This window comes from Oratosquilla oratoria, chromosome 21 (genome assembly GCF_046742065.1).
Source record: "Oratosquilla oratoria isolate Oo_2021 chromosome 21, ASM4674206v1, whole genome shotgun sequence".
In the NCBI taxonomy this organism is placed as follows: domain Eukaryota; kingdom Metazoa; phylum Arthropoda; class Malacostraca; order Stomatopoda; family Squillidae; genus Oratosquilla; species Oratosquilla oratoria.
This window is the reverse complement of record NC_134797.1, coordinates 29,176,469-29,196,468: the sequence shown is the minus strand read 5'-3', so window position 1 is coordinate 29,196,468 and position 20,000 is coordinate 29,176,469. Positions and strand designations below refer to the sequence as shown.

At 36.4% G+C, this 20,000-nt stretch overlaps 1 protein-coding gene across 1 annotated transcript in view; it reads left to right on the top strand.

Annotated features, from left to right (window-relative positions):
• The window catches only part of LOC143037040 (neuronal acetylcholine receptor subunit alpha-10-like), a gene marked incomplete at its 5' end in the record, with an annotated part of 237,979 nt that overhangs the window by 171,252 nt on the left and 46,727 nt on the right, over positions 1-20,000 (top strand). Inside the window, one exon of the mRNA XM_076205148.1 lies at positions 10,606-10,805. Coding sequence (XP_076061263.1) covers positions 10,606-10,805 — 200 coding nt within the window. The remainder of the gene's footprint in view (positions 1-10,605; positions 10,806-20,000) is intronic.

The following is a 20,000-nucleotide window of genomic DNA, read 5'->3' as shown; positions in this document are numbered from 1 at the left end:
TTCTTCTTCTTCATTTCCTTCTTCTTCTTCGTTTCCTTCCTCTTCTTCTTCTTCTTCGTTTCCTTCTTCTTCTTCATCTTCGTCTGCCTCTTCTACTTCTTTTTCGTTTGTTTCTTTTTCTTCTTTTTCTTCTTCTTCTTCTTCTTCGTTTCCTTCTTCTTCTTTCTTTCCTTCTTGTTTTTTCTCTTCTTCTTTCTCGTCTCCTTATTCCTTAATTGTCTTTTTTTGTCTTCTTTTCCCCTTCTTCATCTTTGTATTTCTTTCCTCTTCTTTGTCCTCTTTTTCTTTTCCTTCATCTTTTGTCTTCCTTTCTTTTTGTTCTTCCTCTTCTCCTTTTTTCTTCTTTTCCTTATTTTTCTTCTTTTTCTTCTTCTTTTTCTTCTTCCTCTTCTTCTTCTTCTCCTTTTCCTTGTCTGTCTTCTTTTTCTTCGTCGTCTTGTTTTATTATTTTGTTCTTAAAAACCATTTTGTTGTTCTCTTGGACTTTTCTCCAACCCTGTGCTTCTTTTGCTATGGACTCTTTATTCTCTTTATTATTATTCTTTAATTCCTCATTCTCATCTTTTACTTCTTTTAACTGTCTTTTTTATTCTTCTATTTCTTTAGTTAGGTTTTGATTCTCCTTCTTTAGTTCTTCCAGTTTATCAACTCTTTGGGTAACTAGTGTTAATTGGTTAAACCTAACCTCCCATGCTTCGTTCATTTATTTTAGTTTCTCCTCTAGATTTACTAGTCGGGGGAGGTTGTCGTCTCCTCCCTCATTAAATCCATAAAAGCAGTTATCTTCTCTTTCCATTGAGTTGCTATTATCTATATTTCTGCTTTTGACACCTCTGCTCCCCTGTTCTACCTCGTCTGTGTGTTCTGCACACCTTTTGTTGACACCCCTTCTAACGTCTGGGGCCCGTTCGTCCCCTTCCTCATTTCCTTCCATTTTCCTCAGTAATCCCTCCCTTTCTCCTTTTTCTTCACCTTCCCACTACACCACGAGCTTTCCCCTTCCCTAATAATACAACAAAGGTACTCCCTCGTTGTTGAGATCGACGAAACTTGAATTTTTCCTGGAGTTCCAAACTTCGCTGTCACTTCGACCGACGTGTGTGTGTGTGTGTGTGTGTGTGTGTGTGTGTGTGTGTGTGTGTGTGTGTGTGTGTGTGTGTGTATGTGTGTGTCTGTGCGCGTGTGTGTGTGTTCCTACCTATATCTTTGTGTCTACCTGTCCCACAGACAGACCAGTTATCTATGGTTATCCCTACCTAAAGATAATAAAAAAATATATCAAAGGGCAAAAACCCTTCAAGTTATCTTTACATACAACACATGTGAAATCCGACCGAGTTAAATATACACACCAATGCCACCTCTTTTATCCAAATCCCAGGTCTGCAGCTGTAAGGGATTAAGGCGTCTCAAAAAAGGGCAAAATATCAAATTCTATTCAAATTCATACGTAAATATTAGAAACCTGTGTTTTCCATTTTGACTCGCAAAAAAGTGGATAAAACGAGAATGTTTGAACTCTTTGCCGAGAAAAGTTATACGCCATCCAAGAAAGGGGGGTAACTCTAGGACTCTGTGTCGAGTGGAGACCAGGATGAGAAACTGGGTCACGGAAGTATTGGAGCTATGTTTACACTGACCCAATCAAAAATAAATCGGAGATTCAAGCCTTATGCAGCTGTACAGTTTAAATGCATATGTATGTGTGCGTCTGTGTGTGTGTGTGTGTGCGTGTGTGTGATTCACCTTGGTCTTTTGATCACGTGTTGGGCTCGTGATCGACAGCTATTTCCCTCCCGGAAGAGAGCTCAGAGCTCGTATGACCGATCTATGGATAATGTTTTGACTGTAGTGGTTACTACAATCGTCCTAGTTAGAAGCGGTCAGCCTGAAACGAGTCGTAGGGAGAAGGTATGGAAAGTTTTTCCCAGCGGGAAGTTAGAACACACCATTTAGTTTGCCGTGGTATGGTTCCCTTGGGCACATTTGGAATGAGTGTTTCCACACTCTGCGCCGACGGCAGGTATGTTCTTATCGGAAGGCACCCGTTAGATCGAAATGATCACCGCGGTTTATTGACCCTTATGCACCCTTGGGATGAACACTGACGTGATCGGTGCCAACAGCTTGGTACTCTTCCTTTAAGAAGCTAGGATATTTATAGTCATCTCCATGACTGATCTGTTTATTGGAAATGGCGATGACGGTATTTACAATAATGGTGGCGAAATTCTCGATTCTTGGTCTTTAGTATACAATTATTCAAAATATATTTACAATGCATAAATATCCTTTTTATAGGATGCAGAGGGATATGTTTTATTTTATTTACACAATGAATTAAGTTGGTATAATGAATATTGTTATTTATATTAATTAGAATTAGTCGAAATCATGTTGGAAGGGGTGACTATAGTTTATTCCGTACTCTGCGATCACGGGTCCTGAAGGGGTAATTACACGTGTTGGCTACAGAACACTACATGACCTTATACTCACACACACACCCAATTCCCCGCCCACGAGAATTGGAGTAACAGCTCGAAGCGCAGCGATAATGAAATTATTTGTGAGTGTGTGTGTGTGCGTGTGCGTGTGCGTGTTACCCATCTCCTTTCAAATGGCTGCACCAAGCCAGTGAGAATATGGTACTCGTATGGAATTTTCACGAAGAAATTGTTACTGTATATTACAGTTTCCAGCACACAACATGCAAGAATTGGTTTACTAATAGGGTGATCGACGAATGGAATAAACTTAGTAACCATGTAGTAAGCTCTGAAACTATCAGTTTTTTAAAGAAACGATTAGACACCTTTATGGATGAGGATGACAGGTAGTGATGGATACGGAGCTGCCTAGTGTAGGCCTTATGGTCTCTTTCAGTCTCCTTCATTCTTATATTCTTATGTAATATACAAGCATAACAATTCTTACGCAATTCATACTTTCTCTCTCCAAACGGATACACATCTCATGTTCCACATTGACCCAAATATATATCTTTTTGCATGGTATCTGTTAATTTGCATATGAGTTTGCATCATACACGATATACCATTAACCCGTTATATGCAGCAGATATCATACACCATACAATATATTTCACACAGCATGATTCTAAATAGGTAGAAAGCGGCAGTTGGAAACTCATTAACATAAGGAAATTTTTTACAATGTCTAGTTCTGTGACTCCTCCCAAACGAATGCGACTAAGCAATTGCTAATTACTCCACTTATGAACATTTTTGCAAGGAATTACCCATTGCAACACGAAACATGCAACGTGCAACACGCAATACTCAAGGATGAATATACGTCAGACAATTCAATCTAGCCAATTGTAAATCGGTCCACTATGCAAATTTTAGCGAGGAATCTGTTGCTGTGCATTACGATTTGTAACACACAATAGGCAGCATCCAATACACAATTCAAAGCAGATGTAACAAAAATTATGTTGTCTAGTCTATTTACACAGTTTCTAGGCATTATGATGATGGATGTGGTATGACCTCAGCATTTGAATGCAAACAATCAAAATTTGTTAACAGATAAAGAAAAAAGTTATTTACACACTGAGGTTTAGCTTGCAGCTGGTAGAAAAATATTATCCAGGAGTTGGCACTGTAAAAGTCTCAACAGAATCATATTTAATCATGCGTCTGTAGGCCTCTGGTGAGTCATTCTTCAAATTTTATCATTATATACATATACATATGTATATATATATATACATATATAAATATATTTATATATATATATATATATATATATATGTATACATACATACATATGTATATATATATGTATATATACATATATATATATATATATGTATATATATAATGTCTGTGGGTGGGTGTGTGTATATTGCATTTTGTTTTATTCTTGATTTTCTCTTTGGTCTTGTTTTTTTATCCTTTTTTTTCAACTTCTCCTTAGAATTATGCTACATGTATGCTCTATGTAGTGATTTTGCAAGTATGTAAAACCAAAAACTGTGGATGGTTAAGACATTTCGAAAACCAAATTAGAAGTGAGCAAAAATACATAAGAAACAGATTATTTCCTGTAAGAAGAGCTCTTTACTGACAAGTGAAATGAATAAGGAAAAGTTTTCGTTGATAGAAGAGAGTGATGAACTGAGGTCACAAGTATCAATACTGACACCAGCCAAGGTTCTGGTGTGCGTGTGTGTGTGTGCGTGTGTGTGTGTGTGTCTGTGTGCGTGTGTGTGCGTGTGTCTGTGTGCGTGTGTGTTTGTGTGTGTGTGTGTGTATGTGTGTGTGTGTGTCTGTGTGTGTGTCTACGTTTTATGTTTGTTTACGAATGTGTATGTGTGTTTCTGTGTATTCCTTGAATGAAGGGATAGGCAGCCATAAGAACATATTTACAGACGACGCTCTGTTGATGAAACAAATAGAAAGCAATATATACATACATACATATACCTAAGTCTTTTTCCCCCTTACAAGAGAGGTAGCCAAAAAGGGAAAGGCATAAAATCATTTCCACCCTTTCCATCCCTGAATACACTCCAACCCCTCTACCCTCCCTCTTATCTGAGCACCTCCTTGATGACGGGTCATCCCTGCACCTTGTCCACTGCCCTAGGTCAGAAGCAGTGTCGCAATAGATTACCTAAAGCCATACAACGAAGACTTACTACCGAAAACAGAATGACAGACAGAATTCAGTGTTAGAAAGTTGCAGAGGCATGAAAGTGGAAATGAATAGAAACAGAGTGCACAGTAATTTTTAATTAAAAGAAGAACCAGTGATTCAAAATCAAATAAACTAATTGGGTCTAGGTATAAACATCAAAGTAAACAAAAAAAAAAGAGTTATCAATAATGCAAAGAGAAAGTGTCCACCATGATTCACCATGGTCTTGGGTCACGTACTGGACTCATGATTGACAGCTATTACCTTCCTGGATGAAATTTCAGGGCCCGATCTATGGTTTATGTTACGACCTGACAGATACACTCTGCCCTCATTCTTAAGAGGAACAATAACGGTTGTTGTTGTTGTTGTTGCTGTCGTTGTTGCTGTTGTTGTTGTTGTTGTTGTTGTTGTTTTCTTCCTCTTTTCTTCTTCTTCTTCTTCTTCTTCTTTTTCTCTTTCTTTCTTTCTTAATACGAGACCGAGATTTGAACTTGGGGCCTCGGATGCGGAACCTCGAAACTCTACTGCACTAGAAAGCCGTTGAGGTGAGGTCAAAGAGCTGTTTGCAGACACATGTCCATAGCGACATCAGAGATCCCAGTTACACAATATATGAGACACTGCCAGAAGATAGGTCGAACTCACACAAAAAAAGAAAAAATTAAATTAGGAAATCCCCACAGATTCAAAGGGTAGATATCAAGTCTACAATGCTTACCACAAAAAAAGGACAAAATTCCTGGAATTTTCGACGCAAAAGAATAAGAAAGTGAGATATAGTTTGATAATATTTTACAAATGATGAAAAAAGATGGAGAAGAAAAACTTCATAGAGAGGACACGAATATGAAATAAAGAAATTCATTCCGTCTTTGTAAAACGATTTTGCAATGGTCGACAAGTGTTGACGCGTTCTTCTCTTACTTGAATTATCCATCTCCTTCATTCCTCATTCTTTATAGTTTTCTTTATTGTCCCTTTTCATCTTCCATGTTCATATCATCTTCATGAATTCATTATCCATCCCTCTCTTTATTTCTCCTTTCGTATTTCATTTTAGATCTTCGTCTGTTTGCATTCCTTTACCTTCATATCGCGTTCCTTCCCTCTTTCTCTGCTCCACCTGGTCCTGGAACTGCTCCGCCCCGTCCTGGAACTGCTCCGCCGGTCCTGGAACTGCTCTGCCCGGTCCTGGAGGGCTAACCCTCGTAGAGCCCCTTTGTCTTCCTATTTCGTTTGATGCATTTGTGTATTTTGCTCATTTATGAAGCGAGTCTTGCTTATCTCGTCGTTTATATTCATGTCACTCTCACTGTTTCAGTCAAAGCTTCTAATAAATGTTCTGTGCCACTGGATTTGGCCAATAGTTTCCTCCAGCATTTTGTCAGATATTTCATCGTGTGTTTCATATATTTTCTTCTTCTTTTTTTATTTCCTTTTCCTCGACTTACGTAGTCTTTTTAGTTATTTTTTGTGAAAATGATCTAGGGAGAGCATTCTGGTGTTAATATTAATAAGACTAAAGTGATTTTATTACTGTGAAAAAGAGATAAGATTATTTCGTTGGTACATTGCATTGCTAACCTCTTGAATTAACATCAAGCAATTTTTTTTTTTTTTTTTTTTTTTTTTTTTTTTTTTTTTTTACCAAAGAGGTGCCGGTAACATTCAGGATAAGGAAAAGTGTCAGATAATACTAAAAGGGTCAGAAACTACTAGCGGCACTAGTGACGTAATATGTGGGTCTCAATCCTCCTAGTCATGGGTTCGAATCCCCGGACCTTCTCTCTGATTCCCAGCAGTGCCTGTTGCCTACCCCCAAGAGCCCCCAAAACACCTAGGGCAAAGGTGACTGCCTCGGCCACAACTACAAGTTTCCTAGTGTATATTCCTAGTGTATATTCCTAGTGTATATTTCCTAGTGTATATTCCTAGTGTATTTTCCTCACTTCCATTTCCTCAGAACGAAATCCTGGTTTTTGACTAAATAATATCCTCTTAGCACTGGATACAACAGAATGTACAAAAGGTGGATATTCTCCACAGAGCATTGATAAAGCGTAAACATGACCTGTAATACTAGTGTATTTTAATTTTTTCATTTAATCATTTGTTTGTTCGTTTGTCTGGTTGGGTAATGGATTGATTGTTTTTATTGTTTATATATATATATATATATATATATATATATATATATATGTATATATATATGTATATATATATGTATATATATATATATATGTGTGTGTGTGTGTGTATATATTCATTCATTTATATACATTTATATATATATATATATATTTTTTATAAAAGAATTATAGTGAAAATAAACATGACTACGTTTGTAACTGAGAATATGTGCCCTCTGTCAACAAGTGCCAAGTTTGATGAAGGAAGTTAAACTGATGCATTTATTTGAACAGGAGCAGAAGAATGCCGTGGAATACGAGAGATATGACGTTTTGTGTACGACTCACCAGCTTTACTATAAGGTTAGATTAGGTTTCAGGTGAAGTTATATCACAGTTCAGTTACTAGTTAGATAGGTATTACGTTGTATTAAGCTAGATTTGGTAATAGGTTAGGTTTGGTATTTGGTCAACTTAATTATTAAGTTAGAAAGGTTTCAGGTTAGATTATATCACAGTTTTGTTACTAGTTAGGTAGGTATTACGTTGTATTAAGCTAGATTTGGTAATAGGTTAGATTTGGTATTTGATCAGCTTAGTTATTAAGTTAGAAAGGTTTCAGGTTAGATTAAATCACAGTTCAGTTACTAGTTAGATAGGTATTACGTTGTATTAAGCTAGATTTGGTAATAGGTTAGGTTTGGTATTTGGTCAACTTAATTATTAAGTTAGAAAGGTTTCAGGTTAGATTATATCACAGTTCAGTTACTAGTTAGATAGGTATTACGTTGTATTAAGCTAGATTTGGTGATAGGTTAGATTTGGTATTTGATAAGCTTAGTTATTAAGTTAGATTGGTTTCACGTTAGATGATGTTTTAGACATTTATTACGATAGATCAGGTATTGAGATTGTTAGGTTAGATGTTACGTTTGGTTGTATTGTGCATCAGATATCAGGATGATTATGTATTATGTGAGGTTAAGTTTGGTGTTTTGGATAGATTAGGTACTTGGTTAGGTTAGGTCTGGTGACTTTAGTTTAATTTAAGTTAGGTTAGGTTAGATTAGATTAGGTTAGGTTAGGTTAGTGATGTTGAGACCTCGTAATTCATTTTTATGTGAGCTGCATATCTATATCGATCTTGATATCGAACTTTGTAGTGTACACAACAGTAAGTAAATATGTAAATGAAACGAAATAAGATGAAATAAAACTAAAAGAAATAAAATAATAAAATGAAATAAAATAGACGACTTCCAATTTCGAGTAACGAAGAAATCTGCATCGCCGAAGATCAGTTTTGCAGAATCACTACCGCGACATGACACGACATTAAACGACAAAACAAAACCTGCCTCAAATGTTGTCTGTTTGCTTGTTTTTTGTTTTGTTTTTTCGGTTGGGAGTGGGAGGTTGGGGGGGGGGAGCATGGAAGATAAAATATGCACCAAATTGCTCTGTCGCCCCAATAAGCTGAGCACGAAATTGCGTTGTTGTCTCAATAAGCTGGGCGACGCGGCCATGGTGCTCGGTCACGTGACCTTGGGACTTTGCTTGAAGACCCAACCCCACCCCCACCCCCTCCATCCCACCGCGCCCAAACATTGCTTAGAGACGAAGAATTTTGCACGGTCCGTCGACCTCCCTCCCCCCCCCCCTTTACAATTTTTTTTTTCTTTTTTTTTTTTCTTTTTTTTACGACAGACTATTTTATTTGTTTTAGGGATAGATGCTAATGAAAATGCGGTCTGGAAAGAGACCATATTTGCTATGGTCTGCCCCCGAACACGTTCCATTACATCTTATATTGTTGTTATTAATATATTTCATTTTACACTTGAAATTATTTAGATAACAAAAAAAAAAACGATCGTATTTAGGATAATATTGATACTCAGTAATGAAAAATACATTTGCGTAGTTTTGGTACACGGTAGGGCACATCTGAATGTTCGAATGAATTTGTCCATTGAACATTATATTTTCATACACACGCACATACACACACACACACACACACACACACACACACACACACACACACACACACACACACACACACATATATATATATATATATATATATATATATACATATATATTATTTATATATATTATATATATACATATATATGTACACATAATATATATGTATGTAATATATATATATATATATATATATATATATATATATATATATATATATATATATATATATATATATATTTGTGTCCTGACATTTGGAAATAAACTCTTCTGCTGGGATTCTGGCGGGGGTTCGAATCCCAGCAGAAGAATATATATATGTATATATATATATATATATATATATATATATATATATATATATATATATATATATGTGTGTGTGTGTGTGTGTATATAGAGTGTATATATATATATATATATATATATATATATGTGTGTGTGTGTGTGTGTGTGTGTGTGTGTGTGTGTGTGTGTGTGTGTGTGTGTGCGTGTCGAACTATCCTAATCAGCAGAAAACTATTCAATCAAGAATAACATTTTTCATTTAAGATGGACCACTTCCCTTTTTTTTCTAGAAGACCAAATTGCTCAAAAGTCTGATCCCCGACGCTCTTCCCCCCCGACTCTGAAGGCCTTTGAGGGAATCTGTCCTGAATTTCAGACGATTTTACTCATATATACGACTTACTCTGAAAGCTCTCGTGTCCTTTACACCCCTCTGCCAGGGCCTTCTTCAGGCTGAAGAACTTAATCCAAAAGCAAAGAGGACTTAGTGCAGCTGGGAAATGGATTACAGAGTATAAAAATGGCCGCACGGAGTATTGACGGTATGAATTTTATGAAGTCAGTATTTTATGGACCTTGGCAGCATCCCTACGGATCAGATTCACGCAGCATTCTTTTATGATTAGAAACTAGATTCTAAAAAAAAAAAAAAAAAAAATCTACTTACTCCCCTCCTTAAGTATCTCTTTTGACACTTCTCTAGCTTCAATTCTTCGTTTTAATATTGTCTACAAGAATGAAAGCGCTGGGTATCACCAACAAAACAATAATAATGCTTAAAAGACAAATTCCCCAGCATTTTTTTTTTCTTTTTTTACAAAATGGAGACAGGGCAGCGTCATATGGAGAAGTATTTTGATTCATTAAGTTGTCTTATGGCGAAATGGTGCTCCTATCACTACCATCCACGGCGATCCAATTATGAGAACATATTATGTCGTGTGTGTATGTATGTGTGTGTGTGTGTGTGTGTGTGTACGTGTGTGTGTAGCTACATAATTATGCGATGCAAATTTAAGTCAGACTTGCAGTATCACTTAAGGGCAATTATATTTATGCTCTACACTAGTCTGAGTATCGGACGCATTTCAATTATATAATTATCTTATGACCAACAGAACTTCAAGTCAAGTATAATTATTGCTATAATTGATGTTGTTTTTATTGTTGTTACTATTAGCGTTTTTATAATTATTATTTCTCTTGTTGTTGGTGTTATTATTATTATTATCATTTATTATTAAAACTCTATGACGTCACCAGACGACAATCATTGTGGGAGTTTGGTCCAATTCCCGGTAAAATCTACTGATTTTTTTTTTTTTTTTTTTTTTTTTTTTTTTTTTTAATGGGAAAAGACGGTGAAAGCCTTGATCATTATTTCATTTTATTTTACTTGATTTAGCTTTTTCTTATCTTATAGTGAATAACCTCATCCTTGGACTTTGTCACCCTTTACCTCAAAAAAGGTCTCTAATGACTCACGTAAGTAACACAGATCTTCTTGTTTCTTGTTCTGCTGCCCCAGGCGAAAGACTCTCTACTACATGTACAACGTGGTGCTCCCCTGCATGATGATGTCCGTCCTCACTCTCCTCGTCTTCTGCCTCCCACCGGACTCAGGGGAGAAGATCGCTCTCGGAGTCACGGTCCTCCTTGCATTCAGTGTCTTCATGTTGGCCATCGCGGAGAAGATGCCTGAAACTTCAGAATCGATACCGCTTATAGGTGAGTATTTTTATTTTTATTCTTTTGTAGAATAGGTTATTTCAGTGCATGGGATCTAGTATACAGGACTTATTTAGACGAATGATTATGTTAACGGAAATCTGTAAGCGTCGGGCAGTCATGTTGATGACGTCATGTCGACAGGAAGTCAAAAGGTAACTTCATCATTGGTCGATTGTACTGTCCTTAACCTCTTCAGTACGAGTCAAATTCTCACGGGCAGCATTAGCTGCCTGATGTACGATGATGTATCACAATACTCGCATTATGCAATATAGTTACATCTATATTACTCGTTCTTTTTCACTCCGTATGTTAATAATCACAGAAAATAGGATCAGGCCAGTCCACAGAATATGAGGAGTCACTCAGCTACAACTATAATATATATATATATATATATATATATATATATATATATATATATATATATATATATATATAACCAAGGCCTTATGACGCCTACGCAGGCATCATAGTATCTAAGGTGTTAAGAAAAATAAATCTAATTTATCGAGCCAGAGGGAAATTATCTAAATTTCCATATCAGAAGATGACAGATTAATGTCGCCCACACTATTTTATTCGCTCATCCTTTTCTCCTATCCACCCACACCTATTCACCTATCCGCATCTTCCCATATTCCCCACCATGCCATATTCCTCACCTTACAACCCACCCAGTCACTCACCTTTTACATTCCTCCCAACTAGTCCTACCTAGCGACTCATATAACTGCTTAGTCATTATGACCCACAGTCATCCACATACAGTCTATCCCTCACCACCCACAAGCCTTTTGTAATCCATAGTGGCAGGCGAGAACTCTAACCACTGCGCCACGAGGTGTGTGTGTGTGTGTGTGTGTGTGTGTGTGTGTGTGTGTGTATGTATATTATATATATATTATATATATATATAAATATATATATATATATATATATATATATCAAGGATGTTACTGGAAAAAAGCAAAGGCCTATTTACTATAGCACCATCGGTGTCGCGTGGAGAGTGGTTTCACTGTCCTTATATTATGGCTTCTCAAAAATGTATCGTAACACCGATATAAGCAAGACTAGATTCGCAAACATGTTTGAACCTACCCCAGTTTTTTTTTTTTTTTTTTTTTTTAGAACTTTTAATCAACTCTGCCCTTTAGAAAAACCTTACAAAAATATAAATCCTTAAAATTGGCTAAAATGAAAACAAAAATCTCAAAATGGCGTCTGTCAGTTTTATGGTAGTTTTCAGATATCTAATCTTGTCACTTTTCTCCATCAGAGGTCCCAACTTCTGAAATCACGAATAAAAAATCTGGTGAATTAATTGTGAGTGAGAAGATCGGGGACAGGAATATTATATAAGATTTTCTCAATTATACCTTTTCCAAAGGGTTGGCACCTAATTATAGTTTTTTCCCTCTTATTTTACGGCTCCTGCCAATCGTATTTTTTATTTGGAAGAGAAACCAGAGAAAAATACTTATAACTTTGTTTTTTCTATTGAAGATATCGGGAGACGCGATGGCTTGGTTGGTAGAGTAGTGCGCCAGTAACCAGAAGCCCGTCGGTTCGAATCCCGCTCGGACCAAATCAGTTTCCAAGCACCAGTGGCTAAGAATTTCCCACGTGTTTCCCTTACAAAGGATTACAAAGGCGGAGCATGCCGACAGGAGACCTTTTGGTCCATATTTAGGTCGGATGCGAGAAAAAATCATAGTAATGATAAATGAATAAATAAAAACTATAATAATGTAAATAACAAATAAGATACATAAATAGATACACTGTCGCTTTCCTCGAGGATTCTTGTCTGTAGGTTTAGAGTGAACTTCATGGCCCCCTGCAGGGACACGATTATAAAAACAACGCCCCCCACCTCCCCCATCTCCTCAAGGTCTGAAATCGAACTCATCACAATATTCTCCCCAAGGATAGAAGCGCTGGTTATCGCCACATCCCTATCATGAGTCTGTTACGTCTGTTACACCAAACACCATTTCGCCACGGAGTCAAACGAAATCAAGTTCAAATAAAATAGGTCGTTAGTGGGACGGGATGGGGGAGGGGGGGGGATTGTTGGAGGAGGCAGCCCCCCTCATCCCCACCCACCCACCCACCCACTCCATCCCCGCGGCCCCAAATTGCCCTATTGGTAACCTCGTTCTCCTCAGAGGGAGCCACATCTATTCCGTTTAGCCAAATGCTTGTGGGAGATAGCGCAGAGGCTGGATGACTGGAGGGAAGGGGCTTTGGTGTGTGTCACAAGAACAGGAGGACCCTTCTCATCCTCATTGGTATCGACATGGACATCGTCATCATCATCGTCATTATTATTGACATTATTGTTGTTATTACTATTGTCGTTATTATCGTTATCATTATCATTGTTACGGTTATTAATTTTATTATTATTATCATTATTATTATTATCATTATTATTATTATTATTATCATTATTATTATTATCATAATTATTATTATTATTAATATTGTTATTATTATTATTGTTATTATTATTATTATTATTATTATTATTATTATCATTATTATTACTATCATTATCATTATTATTATCATTATTTTTATTATTATTATTATTATTATTATTATTATTATTATTATTAATAATATCATTACTATTATCAATTTCATTATTATTACTATATCATTATAACCATCATTATCGTCATCGTTATCGAATTCGTCATCGTCATTATTATTTTTATCATCATCATCATCATTATTATCATTATTATTATTATTATCATATTATTATTATTATTATTATTATTATTATTATTATTATTATCATTATCATTATCATCAATATTATTATCATCATTATCTCTCTCTCTCTCTCTCTCTCTCTCTCTCTCTCTCTCTCTCTCTCTCCCTCTCCCTCTCTCTGTCCTCAGAAAACAAAAACTGAAATTCAGAGTACCTTTGATATTCGTCACAAACGAATGTCTCTTTGTTTCTCTAGTTGTTGTTTTTTTTCAAAATTCCAACTTCATGCACATCTTTTTGTTTTATCATTTTGTTATACTTCAATTAATTAGAATGAAAAAGATAAGGAGTATATATAAAGAGAAAAATGTGGATTTACGCACAGCTGTTCTTCAAGTCATCCCTTTCCTAAGAGAGGACGAAAAAGGACATCTTACCAAGCCTTGTCCTTTTTCTGGTCAGCACGAGTGAGATCAAGAAAAAGGTTTGAAAAAGTGAACTAAGAAATAATGATTAGGTCAGATGAGATTAGGTCAATTTAATTTAAGTTAGGTCATGCTTTGGTAGGTTGGTTTAGGTTCGATTAAGTTAGGTTAGATTAGGTTAGCTTGGGCTCGGTTTGGTTGAGTTGGGTTAGGTTGAACTGGGTCATGTTTTTTATCATTCCAGATTAGGTTAGACTAGGTTGAATTGAATTAGTTTAGGTTAAGTTGGGGTACGTAAATTTTTTTCACGTTAAGTTAGGTTAGGTTAAAATACACTATGTTAGATTATTTCAGTTAGTTTAGGTTAATCTAAGCTTCCTTAACTTAGTTCAGGACAACTTTGGTTGGGTTAGGTTAGATTAGGTTAGGTTATGATAGATTAAATTAATTTAAGTTAGGTTAGGTTTAGTTAGTTCAGGCTCACCTGGGTTTCAGGCTAGGTTAGGTTAACTTATGTTAGGATGAGTTCAGGCTAACTTGGGTCAGGCTATGTTAGGTAAAGTTAACTTAGGTTGAGTTAGTTCAGGTTAGGTTAGGTTAGACTGGGTTATTCTAAGTATAGTTCAAGTTAGGTTAGGTTTGTTCATTTTAGATTAGGTTAAACTAGCTCATATTATCTCGTCCTCAGAGTTGAATAAGATCGTCTGGCGTTAGACAGAATAAAACTCCAAAATATACATGACAAACTCGATCCTTTTCCGTCAACCAGAATAAAACACGCAAAGAGCATCACTATAAAGAGAGGGACGAGAGTATGGGTGCAGGAGAGAAAGGAGTGAGAGAGAAGAAGAGAAACGCTACAGTTCGACTGGTACAACGACAGGCTCCTGAGCAAAACGTCGCTAGTTCTATGCTCACTTGGCTCATATAAGATTACATACATGTTCATGTACTGCAACTTCCCTCATGACTTCGTGCCTGTGGAAGTACAATGAACTTCATTTCCCCTATAGAGATGACTATAAAAAAGTGTCCCATTCTACTTCGACTGCTAAGAAATAAGTAAATGAAAAAAATAAGGTATGGTCCTTCTTGACTAGGTCGGGCGGTCGCTCTTCTTGCACGGATTCTGAAATCTGGATTATCCTTTTCTTCTTCTTCTTTTTCTTCTTTTTCATGCGCGCATTTGCAAAGCAAACGCCTTTGAGTGCGAGGTTGGTGGGGGCGTGGATGTAAGAAGTGGCTATGTGGAGGATGGGCGTAAGTATGAGGGTGTAAGTGTAAAGACATGGGTATGGGTGTGGGCGTGGGTGTGAGTGTGAGTGTGGTTACGGGTGGGTGGGTGTGAATGTAGGTGTGGGTGTAGGTGTCTGTGTGTGCTTGGGTGTGCGTGTTTAAGTGTGTGTGTGTGTGTGTGTGTGTGTGTGTGTGTGTGTGTGTGTGTGTGTGTGTGTGTGTGTGTGTGTGTGTGTGTGTGCGTGTATGTGTGTGTGTACGTACATGTACGTGTTTATGTATTATTTGCTTGCAATATCTTACTGTCTCGAGCTTCCAAGAGCACCACACAAAGACTATTGTTCTTGAAACGCCTTCTTATTTCCTCGTAAATAAAACGTCATTGTCTTCTGTTCTATTTGAAAACTGAAGTATCTTTTTATTTCGCCATTAAATGCAGTTGAAAAGCATAAGATTATTGAACCTTTTGGTCAGCGCTTTCATCCTTGTTTATCGTATCACAGTTGTAATCATTAATTACCCCTTGAACCATCAGGACGTAATTATGACCCAAGTAGATAATATTGTCTAGCGTGAATTTGCAAAAATTATGTTAAGTGAAAAAGGTGGTGTTATAACTTGTAATGATGATGATGATGGTGATGATGATGGTGATGATGGTGATGATGATGATGATAATGATGGCGATGATTATGATGATGATGATGATGATGGCGATGATGATGATGATGATGATCATCATCATCATCATCATCTTTATCATTATTGTTATTATTATTATTATTATTATTATTATTATTATTATTATTATTATTATTATTATTATCATTATTATCATTATTAATATAATCGTTATTATTATTATTATCATTATAATCATTATCATTATTATTATTATTATTATTATTATTATTATTATTATCATTATTATTATTGTCATCATCAATCTTATCATAGTTATCATTATCAATATTAATGTTATTATAATCATTATTGTTATCATTACTATTATCATTATCATTATTATTATTATTATTATTATTATTATTATTATCAATGTTATTATTATTATTATTTTTTATTATTATTATTATTATCATTATCATTATCATTGTCATTATTATCATTATTACAACAATAATAATAATTATGATAATAATAAACCTTTTCGATGCTGAAGGTCCCTTGAAGGACACTCATTCCTCTCACGTGACCAGCAGCAACCACCGGATTGGCTCATGAGTCACTAAAGGAAGAAATATCGCATTCTTGCCTCTGGTTAATGCCAGAGCAGAGCAATACAAGATGAAGTGTTCGATGTCTTGTGATTGCATCTTAGGTCATTTGCATGTGTGGGTAGGCCTAATCTCTGTTGGTGTTCTTTTAAATCTCGGTGGTGATCTGAGCGTATCAGTGTGGTTCTTGCTTGTCTGGGGAGTGATTTCTCGGTAGCACTGATGTCTGGGGATGTCTGGTCTCAGGCACACACATCAACTTGCTGGTTTAGTGGTTAGTGTCTCGGGTTTCCACGTTGTGGTACCGAGTGTGCGCCAGATTCATGACGTGAAATATTTAACTAATATTGCGTTAACCGTTACTGTCCACCTTAGGCAAGATGAAGATATATAACATTTATAAGAGGTTACAGCATTACCCTTATAAATTGAATCATATATGAATGAGCTCTCATCCGGGAGAGTAATAGATGTTGATCACAGTTTAAGCACATTATTCAAGACCATAGAATATCAAAGTAGGCGATTGTAAGTTTCATATTACGATTAATAAAACTTAATTCCCACTTTGAACAAAGTTCGATCCCCACCGAATTGAGAAGTTCCTTCAAACTCGAAGATTCGAAAAGATTTGAAAGATTTGAAGGATTAGAAAGGGATTCGAACGTGGTGTGAGGTATGTATGCTTTAGATTCTTCCCTCGGCTACTTTACATCTGAACGCCTCTGTTCCAATTCCTCTCGAGAACCTCAAAGAAATTTGCATAAACGGGAAGATATTAAGTGGAATGTGCTTTGCAAGAGGAAGTCCAAACAGACCAAGGGTAGAGGAAGAGGAGGAGAAGGAGGAGGAGGAGGGAGAGGAGGAGGAGGAGGATGAGAAGGAGGAGGATGAGAAGGAGGAGGAGGAGGGAGAGGAGGAGGAGGAGGAGGAGGAGGAGGAGGAGGAGGAGGAGGAGTAGTAGTAGGAAGTAAAGGGAGAGGAAGTCAAGGAGGAGGAAGAGGAGGTGAAGGAGGAGAAAGAGGAAATGAACTTGCAGAAGTAAAAGAAAATTTAATTACATAAAGACTTGGTTTAGAAGAAGAACTAAAAGTGAAGGAGAAAGTGAAAATGAGGAAGAAACGGTCAGAAGAGAAGAAATAAGAAGAAAAGTTGAGGAAACAAAAGGAGGGTCTCCTTCCATTTGCAAATCTATTATTTCAACAACAATAACCAGCGCTTCTATCCTGGGGGATCCCCCAAGTGATTGTCATTTGCCCCGGATGTCCGGGAATATGGGTCAAAGATTCAGTGGCTTCCCGAAGACGTAAGCTCATCACCTAAATCAAAGAGTTTTCAACGTGTTCTTTTGTACCTTCAGACTTATGCATTGCTGTTCTTGAACCTCCTGAAGACCGCTTCAACACTGAATTGAATCATTTTGCATCCACTAACTACCACTAGATTTTGCTTTGTGCCCCCACTTAAGAAGCTCTCTGATCCACTAAGACAGTGGTTCTTAACCTGTGGGGAATTCCCCACTGGTGGGGAATGGCGGAGTTGCCAAGTGGGGAATGACCGGTCGGACAGAAGAACCAGTCTTTTTTTTTTTTTTTTTTTTTTTAATCGATGTGTTTTTGTTTCTTTTTGTTTGTTTCTGGTGTCTTCTTGTTGTCACCGATGCTGTGGTGGAAAATGGAGAGTTTGCTCACTAAAAAGTGGGGAATTGGAGAAAAAAGGTTAAGAACCCCTGCACTAAGAGGTCCATGGTCCACAGGTTAAGAACCAGTCTTTATAAATTATAAGTGGAGAGAATTTATGTGCCTTTTGCTACGATGGCGCATTTTGGTTGTGGGTAACACCAGATGATTTCGTTCAGCCAATGGTATACCCCATGCTTGTAACACCAGATGATTTCGTTCAGCCAACGGTATACCCCGTGCTCTTGAAAGACTTTGATATGTGAAAAATAAAGAAAACGTAGGGGAGAAACGAGAGAGAGAGTAAGACCTGGAAAGTGAATTTGGAGGCAAAGGGGAGGAAGGAAGAAAACAAAATGAGGATGAAAAAAGCGAATCACAAAGTGAGAAAGGGTGTGAAAGGTGAGAGGAATTAATACAATGGATAAGCAACAGGGGAAATAAAGAGAGAGAGAGAGGGAGAGTGAGGCAGGGAGGGAGAGAGTGATAGTAGGCTGAAGAGAGAATGGCAGGAAGAGAGAATAGAGAGAAGGTTGAAGTTGAGAAATAGAGGAAAAATGATGAAGAAAAGGTTTGGGTAGTAGGGAAGTATAGGTATCTATGTTTACGTTTGGGGAATTGGTTTAAGGCCCATACGGTATTGTAACTAGCTTTTTGGGTGCAGAGACAGATTTAGCCTTTCAGCTACCAAAGAATAATTTGGCGGCAGCTAGAATAAAAGAGAGAAAAAAAGACTACACTACGAAAATGGTTAAAGGATTTTGGATTAAGCTCACTGCTGCTTTATGGGCGTGTTGTGTAGCGTGTATTATTAACGAATTAGATGTTCTGTGGTGTCGCATGTCATTCTTGTGTTCGTATTATCTTTTTGTAATTCCTCGTGAAGTTTCTCCGAAATAAGCTGCATCACATCCACCACATGGAATCTTGTAAAGCACCCTGTTTTCATTTTTCTCTCCCGTATGCTGGTTATTGGACAAATGATATTTTGTCCAATAACCAGCACACGGGAGAGACATATGAAAACTCTATCCCAAGGCGACCTGTGAGATGACCCGCTTAGTATATAAACAATGTATCTCAATTTGCCTGTACCATTATCTCTCTGAAGAAGACTCTGTCAAAACGTTAGAGAATAAAGTACTTCTGCTCCTTCCTGGACTTTACCTACACCACTCTTTCCACACACACACACACACACACACACACACACACACACACACACACACACACACACACACACACATACACATATATATATAATATATATGTATGTATGAATGTATGCATGTATGTATATACACACAGACACACACACACACACACACATATATATATAAATATATATATATATATAGATATTTAAGATTATATATATATATGTATATGTATATAATATATATATGTATATGTATATAATATATATATATGTATATATATATATATAATATATATATATATATATATATATATATATATATATATGTATATATATATGTGTGTGAATTTTAACCCACTATCGGAGAAAAGAAGAGATACAAAAGATCCGCATGTTTCGATCCTCTTCAGCAGATAGATACAAAAAGTAGTGGAGGCTATATCTATTCTTGTTCACCAATTTTTGTATTTATCTGCCGAAGAGGGCCACAGATAGTGGTCGAAATATACGGATCTCTTTTATCTCTGATCTTATATCTCCGATACTGAGTTAAAAGCCTTATCTTACCAATGTGCGACTACATTACGTTTCTCTCTCTCTCTCTCTCTCTCTCTCTATATATATATATATATATATATATATATATATGTATATATATATATATATATACATATATATATACATATATATATATATATATATATATATATATATATATATATATATAT